General features: G+C 35.9%; 1 protein-coding gene across 7 annotated transcripts in view; it reads right to left on the reverse strand.

Annotated features, from left to right (window-relative positions):
• The window catches only part of LOC150104805 (TBC domain-containing protein kinase-like protein), a 559,840-nt gene that overhangs the window by 380,130 nt on the left and 162,183 nt on the right, over positions 1-17,527 (reverse strand). For all 7 annotated transcript variants that reach the window (XM_090395364.1, XM_090395368.1, XM_090395367.1 and 4 more), the window contains exon 9: positions 5,175-5,236. In XM_090395364.1, the coding sequence (XP_090251490.1) occupies positions 5,175-5,236 (62 nt within the window). The remainder of the gene's footprint in view (positions 1-5,174; positions 5,237-17,527) is intronic.

The following is a 17,527-nucleotide window of genomic DNA, read 5'->3' on the forward strand; positions in this document are numbered from 1 at the left end:
TTATACAGCACCTTTTCTGGGTTGTTATAGAGTTAACATTTGAAAATATTCATACAGTTTAGCAAATGCATTGGTGATGCTTCCTCGATGTTACAGATTTTGCAGTTGGGGAAAACTTTTATACCATTGCTAAACTTAATTGGTCTTGTGTGGCCGGTCTTGAGGCAAGAGATCATGGTAGTGGCACTGCGATTAAACTTGGAGTTGATGGTAGCTCCTGGATTTTCTGTGTACTAGTGGTGAGTCATGTCCTGAAGAATTGTTCTTTTTATGTTTACTTTTTGGGTGGTTTTAAAAAGATTAAAATCTATGGTATCACTTGATGTTGCGGCCATTTTTGCTACTTCATCTGCAGTTTCGTTTCCCTTTAATCCCACATGGGATGGGATCCATTGGAAAATTATTTCGGAATCCTTATGTAGTTTGTTTATGTTTTTTGCTATGTCTCTAAGTATTCTTGATGGCTAGTGTAGCAGTTCTTAATAGCTTGAAGGGCTACTAAGGAATCTGTGCACCCGAAGGACAAACTCCTTCGGGTTTTGTTTGTCCAAATATTGCAGTGCTGTGTTAATGGCTATTAATTCTGCATGGTATGAGTTGCATCCAATACTGTTAGTTGTTTTTAGTTCTATATTATGAGAGCCATAGATGAGTACGCCACTCCCAGAATTGCCATTTGAATTTTTGGAGCCATCTATGTAGGTAGATCTTTATTGAGTCAGGTCCATATTACATTATTTTTGAAAGAGCTAGTGAGCTCAAGATTTCAGGGTTTTCTAGGCTTTTTTTCTCATGTTTCCCTATTTGAGAGTTGATAACTATATTTTTCCTGTCTTTATTTGGAGGAAATGCTGGGTAATCGGCTATTTTATTTGGACAATCCAAGGGAATTTTATTTTCTATGATTTCATGCATTGTTGATTTTTTCTTTATTCTGTTTGTTGGTTTCCAGTTTTTAAAAAGTTCACTTGTTCTATGATGTGCAAGGCTGGCTCTTTTTTCTACAAATTTGGTAAGATTTTCTTGCCACCTAATTTTTAAAGGAACAAAGTTGGATTCGAATTCTGCTATTTTTCCAGGAGTTGTATTCCTTAGTCCACATATGATTTTAGCTGCATTTTTCTGAATTTTTATAAGCTTGTCTAAACTGGTTCATGATGTTTGCATCCAGATAGGTGAAGCATATTCCATTATGGAATGGATAATAGAGGTATATGTGACTTTTAAGGTTTTAGCATTGGCTCCCCACTCTTTACCTGAGATACTCTTCATGATATTTAGTCTTCTTTTTGCTCTGACTGCAACATTGTTAATATGTTTATTGAAGCTTAGCGATAGATCCAGAGTAACTCCAAGGTATTTGGGGTTTTCATTAAATGTAATTAGTTGACTGTTTCAAAATCAAAATTAGATGATTGAAGTGGGTGCATTTTATGTTTAAATTAAAAATTAAAATAAGCAAACTAAACAAGAACATGAAAAGCCCATATTTACCTAGGCAGCTATAATAGGTATGAGCCTCCATAGCTCACAACAACATTTACTCCCACTTTACCGTATTCATTTAATTTTGTTAATAGCAATCCAACACACGGAGAGTCATGAGATCATACAGTACCTGATCATCAGAAAGTTTACAACCAAAGAATTCATACTAACTTGTTGAAAATGACAACTTGTTAAAAAATCATTAGATTGACAAACTTGTAAAACAGTATGAAGTATTTACAGAACAAAAAAAATCAAGAGATTAAAATAGAAACACTATTTTATTTTAAATAAAATAGTGTTTCTATTTTTATCTCTTGGCCTCTAAGTCATTTAATCTGCTTCAAAATTATGTCTCTCAGCCAACTCAATCAGTTATCTCTCTCTCTCTCTCTCTCTCTCTCTCTCTCTCTCTCACACACACACACACACACACACACACACACACAGGGAGAGCCTCTGTAGCTCAGTCAGTATAGACGAAGTCCTTTGGTCAGAAAGATCTGGGGTTGATTCCCATCCATGACATGAGGAACCTTTATCTGGTCTCTTTCAACTAAAGGTGAGTTCGCCAGTCTCATACATAGGGAGAGGGTTTTTTCTCCCAGAAATTCGGGTTTTTTTGTCCTTCAGAACAAGCAAACTGGCCAGTAGAACACAAGCAATTTACAGACAAGAATGCTTGGGGACATAGGGATAACCGCCTTATCCTCGTTTTATGGTTAGGAAATCCAAGGATACTTGGAAGACCATGGGCGCTTAAGTGCCTGTCAGAGCTACTGATGGATGACAGATATACAAAGGGTGTCCCATAAATTTGTAAATACTTTGATAATTCATAAAAATCAGAAAAATTGGTATATTAGAGTGCAGTTTGCATAAAAATTAAAAGCAGGAGGATTTTTTTGGTGGGTGAAAAATTTGTTCAAATTTTCACTGGTAGAGGGCAACAACAGTAATGACAGTCAGAATGCTATTTTCATATGCAGCAAATTATTTTATAAAATTATTTATTAGCAAATAAAATTATTTATTCACATGCAGCAAACCCATTAAATATCACTACAGTAATTGTTAAATGTGTCTGCTGGCACAAGCAATTACATGCTGAAAATGAGTGAGAACACCATTTACAGAAGCATGCAGCAAACCCATTAAATATCACTACAGTAATTGTTAAATGTGTCTGCTGGCACAAGCAATTACATGCTGAAAATGAGTGAGAACACCATTTACAGAAGCATGGAGAATATCTGGATGGATGGATGCAAGCAACTTCCTGGCAAATGGAAGAAAGATGGGCTGCTCAGATACACCCAGGACTTTAAATAGCCATATAACCAAAAATCTACTGGTGTCAAGTCCAGGAACAGAGGGACCCATGCCAAGTTCAATTGCAACTGATGAATTATTCTTCACCAAATGTGCTGGTGAGAAACTGCTTCACGGGATATGAGATGGCACCCCCATCCTGCATGAATGTGACTGTGTGAAGAATATTTTTTTTTCCCTGCAAGAATGGTACCATGTTTTCACGTAGCAGTTGCAAGTAGAGCTGTGCATTTATTGAACATGTCATCCAGTCCCTTATTGAACATGGCTCTTCAAAGAAAAATAAAAGAAGAGACCAACAGTGACGAATGCACTAAAGCCACACCAAACAGCAAGTTGTGGTGAATGCAATTGCTCCTCTGTGTAGCGTGTGGATTGTCCTGTGCCTAAATTTGACAGTTATGCATATTAATTGTCCCATGCAACAAAAAATGCTTTGTCTGTCCAGAGGTTTGATAACTTTTGTCAAAGCCCATATTGCAAATTCTTCCTGCTTAGCGGCATCATTTCTTTGTAACAGCTGGTGAAGACATTGCAGCTTGTATGGATACAAGTTTAACGCACCATAAAGGATGAGGAATATGAACATTTCGCTATTTGTCCACACTGCTCGTTGATTGTACTGCTAGGGAATTCGTTTACGATACCACAGTGCTGGTATGTGCTTCTGATAGAACTGGTCTGCCAGTGTGAGGGCGATCTGACAAATTTCCAGTTTCCTTGAAACATCATATTAGAGACTGTACTCCAGCAGGAGTGATAGAATCTTGATCTTTCTTCATTCTTTTCTGATTTCAAAAATTTCGTAAAGCTTCCGCTGCTCATTCCCCACTTGTGTAAAACAACTTCACTAACAATGCATTATCCACCAATGTTAGCATCACAGCAACAAACCTTTCTTTTCACTAAACAATTCTGTTCATTTCGCACATGCTCATTACAAGCTTCCAGTGGTAAACCGTGCATTTTATAGGACTCTCATTTGCAAGTATCTCACAAATGAGGCATGTGGTATACTGCCCTCTATCAGTGAAAATTTGAACTAAATTTGTTCCCTGCCAAAAATCCCCCTCCTTGTCATTCACTTTCGTGCAAATCGCACTCTAATATACCAATTTTTCTGAATTATTCATATATTTACAAATTTATGGGTGGGTGGGTGTGTGAGAGAGAGAGAGAGAGAGAGAGAACTTCAAATTAATCAAAACAATAAAGTACAAGAATGCAGTTAATGTTCAAATTAAAAATGAAGCACATTTCAAGAGCTGAAACCAAATTTGCAAGCATGGAAGAATCCACTTTTGAATAAAATTATCTCTGGAGAAAAGTTCAGTATGGCCCACAGTATAATACACACACACACACATGCAATATATATAAATTTATTTTTTTCCCTAAAAGTATTAAAGAGGATATAATAATTATTGAAACATGTTTATCTGACTCATTTGCTTGATATTTTCTGACTGATACAAAAGCATTTCAATCACATGTTCTTGATAAGATTTAAGATAAGAGAAAAGAAATTAAATTCACAGCTTAAGAAGTAACATTATTCTCTAATTTTGAATTCTGTGCAACTATTCCGTCAAACATTTTAAAATACAATTAATCATTTGTACTAATGAAATACAGCAATAACTAAATAGTGGGGGTAATGCATGCCAAAAATCTTAAGTACAAACTGAAACTGAGCAGAAATTAACATAATGGATTTCAGGGTAATGTGTTCAAACAGACAATTACTGTATAACTTCCCTGCCAAACTGTACTGTGGCTAGATATTTCAATGCATTGAATTTGAAATAGAAAGTTCAACAAATTTTTTGGAACACTTGGAAACACAGAATGCTCAAAAATGTTTTTATAATGTTCAGGGAATGCCTGCTTTGAATAAATCAGTTTTAATAACTAATATTTAAATGATCTATAGATATTTCATATGGTGTATCGTATACATCATCATCATTATGGTAAGATGGACAAAGTTGAAGCGCATCACAATATAGAACCTGTTTAACAATCAGCTTGCATTCCAAGGTAGTGCTGATAGTGCTTGCATGCAAGGAATGTGGAAAAATTAAGATTCTTTACAGAAAGAGCTAAAAACAAGAGACATGAAATTACAAAAAAATGACACAATCAGATTAAGATTAGGCCAATGAAAAAGAAGATCTTCAAACTTTAAAAAGGCTTTTTGAATTTTAAATTTCAATGCCTTTGGAAGTTAACTGACAAAATCAAATGCTAAGTTGCTGTCAGTCTTTCACATAATGCACAAAGAAAAGTAAATCGTGAAGTTCTTTCATTTCAGAAATTAATCAGTATTTTTTTATTACTAAATCTTTCCTCACCTTTGAAAAGGATTTATATTTAATGATACTTCAATGAGTGACCTCAGGATACCAGGCATCTCCTAAAATAAAAATAACAATTATAGTATATTATATATACATATATATATTATATTATATTATATATTATTATATACAGGTAAAGCTCATATAACGCGGATGTTAGGTTCCATAGAAATGCAGTGTTATATAAATCGCATTATGCAAGACTCAGATCACATACAAAAAGTATGGTTAGGTTCTGAAATAATTTTTTTTGAAAATTATATAAACAACAGTGACATACCCAATAAAAATATTTTTTTATTTAATTCATGTAAGTTAAGAAAACATATAAACTATGAAACAAATATATAGTATAAAAATTACAAATTGTACGTAAACATCATTGCACATAATAAAGTGCATATTTCAATCGTCATCATCGTCTTCAAAATGAACATTTTGTATATATTACAAGTAATCAGAATTTCTTTATTTAAGAGTGGCCAGAAGTCGTCATCACTTGAAATCTCTTGGACATCATTTGTATAATTCTCATTGCATACTTCAGCTGGTTTAGTTATCAAGAAGTCAGTAATAAGACCTTGCTTACCACTATGCTGCCATTTTTTATTAAGTTCATAATACAGAGCTAAACAAATATCCAATTGTCTCGTGAATTTTCTAGAGTCCTCTGTTGAGGGATCTTTATCCATAAAAGAGCTTCCTAACTTTCTTGTCAAGTCCAATCCTTTTAATTTCTTTAAACTGAATTTTTTAACGGATTCATCGCAATCAGAATCTTCGACAGAACTTTCCATGCCATTTGGTTCGACGTCATCTATTAATTGTACCAGTTTCTCCTAATTTAAATTAATTTCCTTATCAATTAATTCACTAATTTCGTTTTCAACCATATCGCAAAAGCCCTTTAAGTGGCCATTACTATAGAAATAATTTTTTTACATAAAAAAAAAAAAAAACATTACATATTGTCACCAGAAAATAAACTGCTCACCTTGAGATTAACACACTTATGATTTTTAATGCGTTTTCCTGGCAGAAAACGAAGACAACTTTCAACAATAATTAACATTTTATACAGTAAACAGTTGACATACATGTGTGCTAAAGGGTATTTCCCCTAAAATTCGCTACTTATAACTACATGGCGATACAGGCATACACAAATTTAATGAAAAAATTTGATTTTTAAGTTACGCAGTGAAAAATATATGAAAAGATGAAGGATTACTGCAATTTGTAGACCGCGTTATATCGAAACTGCATTGTATAAGTACCGCGTTGAACAAGGGTTGCTACAATTTGTAGACCGTGTTATAGTGAAACCGAGTTGTATAATTACCGCGTTATATGAGGGTTACCTGTATATATATTATATAGTATATTATATAGTATAGTAAATAATAATAGTATACTTAAATGTTTTGTTGTAATTGTTTGTACTTTTACTTATATAGTTATACTCCCTTATACTTATTTAGCATTTAGTTGCAGCACTATTTTTGATACTAATTAGCGATACTATTTTGAATAATGGCGACAGCGGCAGTTGAAATTGCAAATGGCGTATCACCAAGTCCCCCAACACACACACACACACACACACATTTAAGGACTCCATTTTGCATAATATCATATGGGATTTTGTAGCATGCAGGACTTGCGGAATGTATGCTTACCGGCGGTTGAGAGAAGGGGGGGGAATACGTACATGTGCAAAATGCAGGCAATGGGAGGAATGTGGTGAGTTAGAGATGACTATAACTGACCTCATTGAGTAAGAGACAGGAGATTCTCCATGTAAAGAGATGAGTGGTATGATAGAGGGTGAGAGAAATCTGAATAAAATAATGAAAGTGGGGGGGGATGGAAAGGTTGAATGATAGTGAAGTTTTCGTTGATGGTCTCAATTGGGAGGATGAATGGCAAATAAGAGTGGCTGACTTGCACACACACACAGAGAGAGAGAGAGAGAGAGAGAGAGAGAGATGAGCTGAAAGAGCAGGTGAAATTCTAGGGAATGAGATGAGAAGTGTGAAAGATGAGATTAGGCGAATGGAAGAGACGAATGCAAAGCGAATCAGAGCAGGAGTGAGAGAGAGTTATGGGAATGATAGAAGAGGAGAGAATAGCAACAGTAGAAGAGTAAGAATGAGAGAGAGTTATGAGAATGTTAGAAGAGGTGAGAATAAGAACAGTAGAAGAGAGGAGAATGAGAGAGAGTTATGTGACAGAAGAGGAGAGAATGGAAACAGTAGGAGAGAGGGAATGAGAGGAATGCAAGGGAGCACAGGAACCGTAAGGGATGCAGGTAAGCAATCGAGGAATAGGGTGGTAAGAGGTGTAATGTATGGGGATGCAATGAACTGTGGTTCAAGATAGGATGCGTGAAGATTTTTTGCCTAGAGGAATGATAGTAAGTGTGGCTATGGCAATTAAGAGGGGGTGAAAGGGTGGATGAGATGATAGTGATGGTAGGAACAAATGACTCGAGAGGTAATGTAAATTGGGCAGCGAGAGATATGAGATTCTTGCTTGAGGTTGTACGAAAGAAGCCGCAGAGAGGAAAGATAGTGTGTGTGTTGCCTAGGTATGATTGTGAAAAGCTGAGCAAAAGAGCAGATATTGAATAACATAATAGCTAGAATGTGTCAAAAGAGAGCATTCAAATATGTGAATGCTTGGAGTGCATTTGAGAGCAGAGAGGAACTGTACACGAGAGACCACTTGCATTTGAATGAGGAAGGACATAGGCATCTGGAGAGATTGCTGTTCTGAACGAATTGGTGTGTTCCAGGGTGGATGGCAGCAGGAGTGGTCTCTTTGGGAATGGGCACTTGGGAGAAGGGGGACGACATCAGGTAACGCTGAGCCTAGTGGAGTCTAGAGGGGGATAATGCTGGGTATAGAAACAATGGCATTTTTATGCTTTATACTAATGCCAGGAGTATGCAGAATAAAGGAGAGGAATTGGTGGCAATGATGGCATCAGACTGGTCAAAGATTATTGAAATCACAGAAACGTGGTTGACAGAAGAGGATATAATAACAGGAATAGAAGTAGCAGGGTACAGCATTTTTTGGCAGGATAGGAGGGGAAAGTGTGTGGTGAAGTCCTACTTATAAGTGACAACTTATGTCCTCTAAGAGTGGAGGCTTTGGAAGGCGGTGACACTAATGATTTTGAAAGAATATGGTGTGAGGTAGAGGTGGCAAGACAGGATATTTAGTGGGGTATCGCTACAGACTAAAGAGCAGAGAGGGTGGGGACCAGGAGATGTTTAGACAGCTAAGTTTGGCAAGTGCAAGAAGAATGATTGTTATGGGAGATTTTAACTACAGCAATATAAATTGGGAAGAGGAAACTTCAGGTAGTAATAAGGGAATGGAATTTCTAGAATTCTTGAGTCACAAATGTCGTAGGCAACAAGAGGTTCAAGAGTTCTGGATTTCGTCATAGCATCAGAAAAGCTGATAATAACTGAGATGACATCTCTCCCACCAGCTGAAGAGAGTGACCATATGGTTTTGATTTTGAAGATGAATAGACATGCAGGAGTATCAAAGAAAAAAAAATGCATGTGGAATTATAAGGCAGGTGATTGTAAGAGTCTTAGACGTCAACTTGGGGAAGTTTCATGGAGGAAGGAATTGGAAGGACAGGATATCATTAGTGCTTGAGAAATTGTGAAGGAATATTTGTTAGCAGCAATAGTAAGCTGTATTCCACGAGTGAAGAAGGGGACACAATTTGGAGTAAAGTGGATGACAAACAATATTAAACAGGAACTGCATGCGAAAAAGAGGCTATGGAAGAGATATAAGGAGACAGGTGAAGAGATGATGCATGAAGAATATAAGACATAGGCCAGGAGAGTGACTAGTATGGTAAGGAAGGCGAAACTGGAATATTAGAAGAGATTAGCCCTAAGATCCAAAGAAAATCCTATGGAATTTTTTCAGCTATATGGCCAGTAGGAGGAGAAATGACTGTGGAAAAATAACATTGTGGGATAAAAATGGGAATGACTGATGCAGAGGACACAGTGGAGTTGTTCAATGAACACTTTAATGGAGTATTTAATCCTGGAGGAGTAAATTTTAATACTAGAGGGATAGGGCAAGTTTGAGGTTTAAAGGTGCAGGAGGAGAGTGTGTTCCAAATACTGAGTACTCTGGATGTCAGTAAAGCTGTGGGACTGGATGGTATTTCACCATGAGTGTTGAGAGAATGTGCTAAAGAACTGACAGATCCTTTGACCTGGCTTTTCAATGAAAGTCTAGCTATGGGAAAAGTGCCCAGGGAATGGAAGGAAGGTAAGATAGCCATTGCATAAGGGTGGTAACAGACTGGAAGTGTCTAATTATAGGCCAGTTTGTGTGTCATCAGTAGTTGTTAAGATCTTGGAGAAATTAGTCAGCGACCGTATACAGTTGGGCGGATGAGGGTAATATTATCTGTGAGAGTCAACATGGATTTGTGAAGGGGCACTCTTGTTTTAGTAATATGATAGCCTTTTATAATAAAGTTACAAGAGCAGTAGATGAGAGGAAAGGCATATACTGCCATTTTCTTGGACTTAGCAAAGGCATTTGAAAGGGTACCACATGATAAGCTGATATTTAAGTTGCAACACATGGATCTGGATGTCAGGTTGGTCAACTGGATTCAGGATTGGCTGTCTGATAGGTATCAGAGAATTGTGTATGGTCGGACAGTTTCAAGGAGGCAGAGGGTTACAAGTGGAGTCCCACAGGGCTCAGTACTGGGACTTATATTGTTTAACCTTTATATCAATGACATTGTCAGTAGATTGCAGGGGGGGATATTCAGTTGTTTGCGGATGATGCGAAGCTGGGAAGGATTATTAGTAATAGCGCAGATGTGGTAGCCCTGCAAGAGGATTTGAATAAGCTAGACAGATTAGTAAATGAATGGGGGTGTCAGTTTAATGCAGCAAAATGTAATGGCTTGAGGTTTGGGACGCTGCATACTCTATTGGAGGAGCTATACTGGAGGAAGTAGGGGGAGACAAGAGATCTGGGGGTTGATGATTGATAGAAACCTGAAATTCAAGGGACATATTGCAAAGGTGGTGAAGGGAACATAAAGGATTGCTGCAATAATGAGAAAGACGCTGACCTGCAGAGATAAAAGAGTTATCATTCCGTTGTATAAGACCCTGATCAGACTACACTTAGACTATTGTTCTCAGATTTGGTCCCCAGGATTTGAAGGGAATAAATTAACTTTGGAAAGGGTACAGAGGCAGAGAACAAAGACAGTTTCAGGACTGTACAATGTTAGTTATGAGGATCAGCTGAGGGAATGTGGACTGCAAAGTTTGGTAGATAGAAGGAGAGGTGATAAGATGGAGACTTTCAAACTGTTGAGAGGTGGTTACAGGGATGACACTGGGGAGGTTGGTTGAACAGCGGGAAGGAGTGATGACAAGGGGCCATCCCTGGAAGTTACGAAAGGAAACTGTGAGCAAGAGGATGAGGAGTGGTTTCTTTGCATGGAGGGTGGTTGAACTATGGAATGCATTGCCTGATAGTGGTGAGAGTGAGAACGGTCGATGAGTTTAAGGAGTAGTATGATAGACATTGTGTTTCCTAGGAGGGACCTCCCACGATGAGTCTTGATAGACTTTGTGTTTCTTAGGAAGGACCTTCTGCAATGAGTCTTTTGACTCCATGGAGGCCTGAATAATAATAATAATAATAATAATAATGTAATATAACAAGTTGACAGTAGATTATTATTATTACTTGACACCTCTAGGGAGTCCAAGGACTCATCATGGGAGGGCACTCTACACACATCTCACAGTCTCCCCAACTACTTAATTCTCCAAATACACACAAACAACAACTTTACTACTACTACTACCATCAATGCCAATATTGTTTGTCTGTAAATTGTGTGTTCTTATAGCTGATTTGCCTGCACGCATGAGGAAAAACCTGAGTTTCCAGGAGGAAAAAACCCTACTACCTCTGTATGATTGACATCCATCTTCAATTGAAAAAGCCCATATAAAGATTCCTCTAGTCATGACAAGAATCAAACTCAGTTCTTTTTCTCAAAGGGCACAATGTATTGCTGTTCTTCTAACTGCACTATGAAGACAATGTTGAAACATTGCCTTTCAACCTAACATGCCAATGTTGAAAAGAAAAAAAAAAAATGAATTGCATATGTGATTTTGTAAAAAAATCTATTGCCTAATCTATCCTATAAAAACAAAAGAAAAGAAAAACCAAACATGATTTGAGACTGTAGGTTAATTCTTCAATTACAGAAATGTGTTCTTTTAATGTTTCAGTATTTATTTTTCTTTTATTAAAAATTCATGAAAAGGCCGGAAACCTTTCACGGGTAGAATAGAAAATCAGTACCATGGGATATTTATCAGGATATATACAATTCTGTTGTTTATACTTTATGCTAATCTTTTCTAATGCTTTTAAAGTTATTTCAGCTGACAGGCTAAATTTCCCTTTCATGACATCTTATTGTGTCCATTTCTATACTATCTGTAAAGTATTCCACCAATACTAGCTGATTAATTCAACTTAAGAAAATTTTAAATGCCAGGAGTTAAATTAGAAATCATTGACAGTGGATGTTCAATGATTTTTAACTTAACTCCTGGAATGAAAGAAGAAAAAAAAAGCTGTTTTGGCAATAAAATAAAAGTATCAGATTACAGGGGAGAAAGTGAGAACCTCAATTAAATAACATATGTATATTATCAGCCTAACTGGTCAAGAGATTAGCATCATCTCCCACCCAAAGACTTTCACAAAACAATCATGCTACCATGGGTTTCAAACTCACAGTCTGTTTGTTGAAGAGCGGCTATGCTATTCTCAAAGACTTTCACAAAACATCCAAGCTACCATGGGTTTCAAACTCACAGTCTGTTTGTTGGAGAGTGGCTATGCTATTCTCTTGACCAATTAGGCCGGTAATATACATCTGTTGCTAATTTAATTGAGGTTATAAATTCTCCCATGTTGCACAGCAGAGGCTGGAGTAGCTTAAAAAAGTACTATGTTTTGCCTCTAGAGCAAAGTTTTCAAATTATCTATTGCCTATGCATTGCAATTGAAAGAACGAGAGGGATACTACACCCTGTGACTGAAAAATGCCAGAGTTATATTCTCATCATGATGACAAGAATCTTATGTGGGCTTTTCAATTGAAGGCGAGTCACCAGATAAATATAGAGAAATAAGGGTTTTCCCCCCCGACAGTAACTAGTTAGTTTACACATTAACTAACTAGTTAACTAAACTAACTCGTTATCATTAGATAAAGTTCGAATTTTATCTCAAACACATAATCTCAAACAGAAGAAGATAATAAGTACTCAAACTAATGAGTACCCATCTTCTTCTCATGTGATGTATTTTACATGTGCAATTTGTATCTTATATCAACAAGATATAACAAGTTATATCTTGTTTGTGTAATGTTTGGTAGCAATTTATACGTGCAATATGTGGCTATAAAGGGGGGGGGGGGTTAATCACAAAATTTATTGAAATACCTATGATATTCTGAAAGGTTAGGTTAGGTTAGGTTATTTTAATGGTTTTTTAGACATATACTATGCTCTATCTGTTAATTTGAACATTAACTAGTTAAAGTGAGAAATGGTATTTTTTTTTCATACTTTAACTAGGGAATGTTAACATTAATGATTTTCGAACATTAGCAGTAACATATATATATTAGTGAAGATAACATAGATAGATATATATAGCAGTCATGTGTGTCAATGTGTATAGTTAAAGAGAAAATACTGTAACATGCAACATACTTTTCAGATATAGTGGATGTTACAGTATGTGATCTTAAATGGAATGGAAAATGACATTAAAATTATTTAAAAAAAAAAAAAAATCCTTAGCACAGTAATCAGAGAGTGTTAAGTAGGATAACTTACCTAACTTAAGTAGAATAATTTTTATTAAAGAAATAAAAAGAAGAAATAAAACAGTTAACACTTTTCCCACTATACTATTACAAGACAACAGATATGAGAGTTCTGAAAAAAATTAACATGAACATATAGCATCACTAACAAAATCATATTATTATTATTATTATTATTATATTATTATGTAACACCTCCAGGGAGTCCAAAGCACTGAGGGAGGGCATCTACTCTACAACTCTGTCTCCACCACTCCACTAACCTCAACTACCTTCATCTACAACAATGCCATCTACTGCCAACAATCACCACTATTTTCACAGACAATCACAAACATCCATGCTCACGGTTTCGAACCCGCAGCCTTTTGGCTGGAGAATGGATATGCTAACCACTCGGCCAACCAATTAAAAATATTCAAAATAAAGATATCAAAAAGGAACATGACAATGTTGACATTCAAGAATATGTAAGCATAGTGAATCTATTTGGTGGGTCACTTAATAGAATAGAATATGAAAGACTAGCAAAGGTGTTTTTAATGCCAGGATAGAAAGAAAAAGACTTAAAGAATGACCAACATCAAGGGCAGTGGTCAGTAACCTAGTTCTCAGAGAAATTTTTTCAGCTGTTCAGAGAATATTTCTTTTTTTTTTTTTTTTTTTTTTTTTATGAAAAGAACTGGAAGACAGTCAATACATAATTTCATTAAAAAAAAGACTTTCATTTCAAAGTAAAACACAGATATAATCAAATATAAATCAGAAGTATCAGAGATTTATTTCTATTATTGTGGACTTTTCAGGGGCACTTCTATAAATATTCAAGTGAATATAATTTTCACCAAAATGGCTATTCAGTGAAAAAAAGGTTACTGACCGCTAATCTAAGCAGACTGATGAATTTAAAAGTGCTTTAGAAAAACAAGATATGAGATGTGACCAAACTGAATATCTCAAAAATTACACATCAGTTTGGAAGAAAATGGTTAATATAAAGATAGTAATAATGTAAACTTAATTATATAGTGTTATTATAGCATTCTGAACACCCCTTGTAGGCATATATCATGAATTTGATGAAGCTTATGGCTTTATCTTAAAAACTTCATAATCCTTGGTGACTCTGTTGAAAGAGCAGCAGATATGTTGTTCAAATTTCTTCCATTCCTCAATGATGCTATCATATTCATTTGCATTAATCAGAAAAAGAACAACTTATTTTCTGTAAAATAAAAATGAATTTTATAATAAATAAATTAAAGATACCAAGAAATTATATATTTGGTTTAATCCTTTATCCAAGTGGAAGCAAACAAAGTTTGCGCCTGAAGTATTTTCAGGACTGAGGCAACTTGTGGTAAAGGTGGTATGACTTCACATCACTTGCCTTAGTATCCCATAATGCAAAGCACATCTCCTTGCAGACATGTATAATGCAATCATTATGGGAAGGGTCACCACCCAGACCAGGTTCAACCTTTATTGAGGTGAAAAAGTAAAGGATTGCTCATCATAGGCCTAGAGTAGTTAGTATAGGGAAGCAAGAGAGCCTAAAGTATTAGGTTAAAAAAAAAAAGACAGATAGATAGCATGAGAGATAGAGAAAAAAGGCCTCAGCTCTTTAATATCATCATATAGCCAAAGGCTATCAGTTTTCCTTTTTCACCAATCTCATATAGATGAACAATCAAAAGACCAATTGAAACTTAAGTGCAAAGATGACTGATATCCATGTGGTTAGCCACATGGGTATCAGTCATCACTGCCTTGAGTTGGCCTTCTCTGCCTGGGATTGCTCTCCGGTCATCCCTGCTATTGACTATAAGACTACATTGAATTAAGAGGATGGAACTATTTAAAAAACCTCTCATAGCAAGAATAGACAAAATTTTCTCTCTCCCTGGTGAATATTGCATAATGTGGGTGGTCTACACCATTTAGTGATAAATTTGATATCTCTTAGAATGATTCTTTCTAAATACAAAAAATGGTTGAAACTGGTCTGGGTAGTGATCCTTCCCATAATTATTGCATTATACATGTCCACAAGGAGATGTGCTTTGCATTATGAGCTACTAAGGCAAGTGATGTGAAGTCATACCACCTTTACCACAAGTTCTGACTGAACAATAAAATTTCCACAATACAATATTATAAAACATTTTAATGTCATTTGCTGGTTTTCAAATCGCAGGCAATATCAAGTAGTGATGTGGGATAATATCAGAATGGGGAACTGGACAATGAGACTTATTTATGCTTATGGTCCCACAAAAGTTTCTACTAAGAAAGAACTGGAGGAATTTTTCAAGTCATTAGAGAAGGTAGGTGACACAATGAAAAAGGAAAAGTTGGTCCTTGTTGGAGATCTAAACTACAGAGTAAAAAATTATTACCAGACATATAAGAATGTTTTGGGAAAATTTGGAAAAAAGAGAAAAGCACTAATAATAATATTAAGTACCTGCTAGATTTCTGCTCAGGACATGGACTAGTTATTACTAACACCATGCTCCAACATAAAAATGTGTAAAATTCACATGGAGAGAAGATGCAAGGAATAAGAAAAGTCTCATTGATTATGCCATCGTCAACAGTGATACTTTCCCACTGGTTCAGGACACAAGCATATCTAGATAATTTGAAATAGGAAGCAATCACTATTTAGTGTTGAGCAAAATAAAATTGATAGATAGTTAGTTGGCCTCCATACCTCAGTCGATATAGACAAAGCCCATTGGTCAAAAAGACCTGGGTTTGATTCCCATCAGTGACATGAGGAACCTTTATCTGGTCTCTTTTGATGAAAGGTGAGTTAGTTGGTCTCATGGGGTAGGGGGGGTTTCACCTGGAAACTCGAGTTTTTCATCCTACAGAACAGACAAACTGACCCTGTGATCACACATGCAGATTAGTCATGAATATTGCCCTTAAGGGATGCAGCAGAGGAGTGACGAAACAGCTGCATTAATTAATCGTAAGCCCCTCTTGGGGGGGGATTCAACCCATCCTAAGGAACAGCTGAAAAGGATAGGATAGGAAAATAAAATTGAACTTCATATGGAAAAGAAGGGTGTATAACAAATAAATGAAAGTTGAACAGCTATCAGAAGTGAACTATAAACTCAAATACGCAAACATTATTCAAGAAAAACTGAAAGAGTTTGAAAACAAGAACCAAACCTAGGAAATACAGTGGCAAACCCTAAAGAAAACTTTGAGTGATTCCCTGATTCGCATGTGGTGAGGTAATCATAAGGATAGAAAAATCAGAACATCATGGCGAACTCAGGCAGTCAAGGAAAAGAAAAAAAGCATATCGAAAGTTCCTGGCAAATAAGTCAGCTTGTGCTCTTAGGGAATACAAAGAAAAATGTAAGAAAGAAAAGCATTATGTAAAATTAGCTAAACAAAAGTCATGAGAAGACTTTGGTGAGAGCATAGAATATAAATATCAGGAAGGTGGTAAAGTATTCTGGAGGCTATTCTCCTCAGAAATGGAGGAGAGAGTACTGAAAAAGGAATTAGAGATGATAAAGGAGACATGAAAACTGAAGATAAATATATTTTTGATGTATATAGTAATTACATTGAAATATAAATTAAAGATACCAAGAAATTATATACTTGGTTTAAACCTTTATCCGAGTGTAAGTTGCCCGAGTCCTGAAAATATTTCAGGTGCAAACTTTGTTGCTTACACTTGGATAAACAATTAAACACCAGGTATATAATTTCTTGATATCTTTAATTTATAGTATAACCAAGTGGAAAAACTTCCAACATCTATCTCTAATCCAGAATATTTTAATAATAAGGTGTGACACCTTTTGGCTACTCACATAAGAAATTATGACTTTGGCATTACTTCAACCTTAGAATCAACTCTGGGTCTGGCTCCCACTGACAAGACCTCAATAAAGGTCAAAACTGGCGTGGGTAGTGACCCTTCTCATAATGCATAGCATATATACATACTCATAATGATATGTATTTTGCATTATGGGATACTAAGGCAAGTAATGTGACATCATCAGCTTTTGTATACATGTTTCCCTAGTCCTGAAAATATTTCAGGTGCAAACTTTGTTTGCTTACACTTGGATAAAGGATTAAACCTAAATGAAACAGGTAGTGACAGCATGGTGGTGGTGGTGGAAAAACACTCAGCAAGAATGCCATCTGGAATATTTATCTGTACTTTAAGTAGAAAAAGTTATCACACCTGAAATATGGAAAAGCAGCTGGAATAGATGATATTATTATTATCTTAAGGATCCCACATCATCAAAAACCCATCTAGGAGGTCCTTTTGTCATACACACAGCTTATCATATCTTGCCTTAAATACATTACAATTCTCTGCTAACATCACACAAGGCATTCCAATCATTCA

Source organism: Typopeltis vanoorti, chromosome 7, assembly GCF_054136105.1.
Source record: "Typopeltis vanoorti isolate ZY-2024b chromosome 7, IOZ_Tvanoo_1.0, whole genome shotgun sequence".
Lineage (NCBI taxonomy): Eukaryota > Metazoa > Arthropoda > Arachnida > Uropygi > Thelyphonidae > Typopeltis > Typopeltis vanoorti.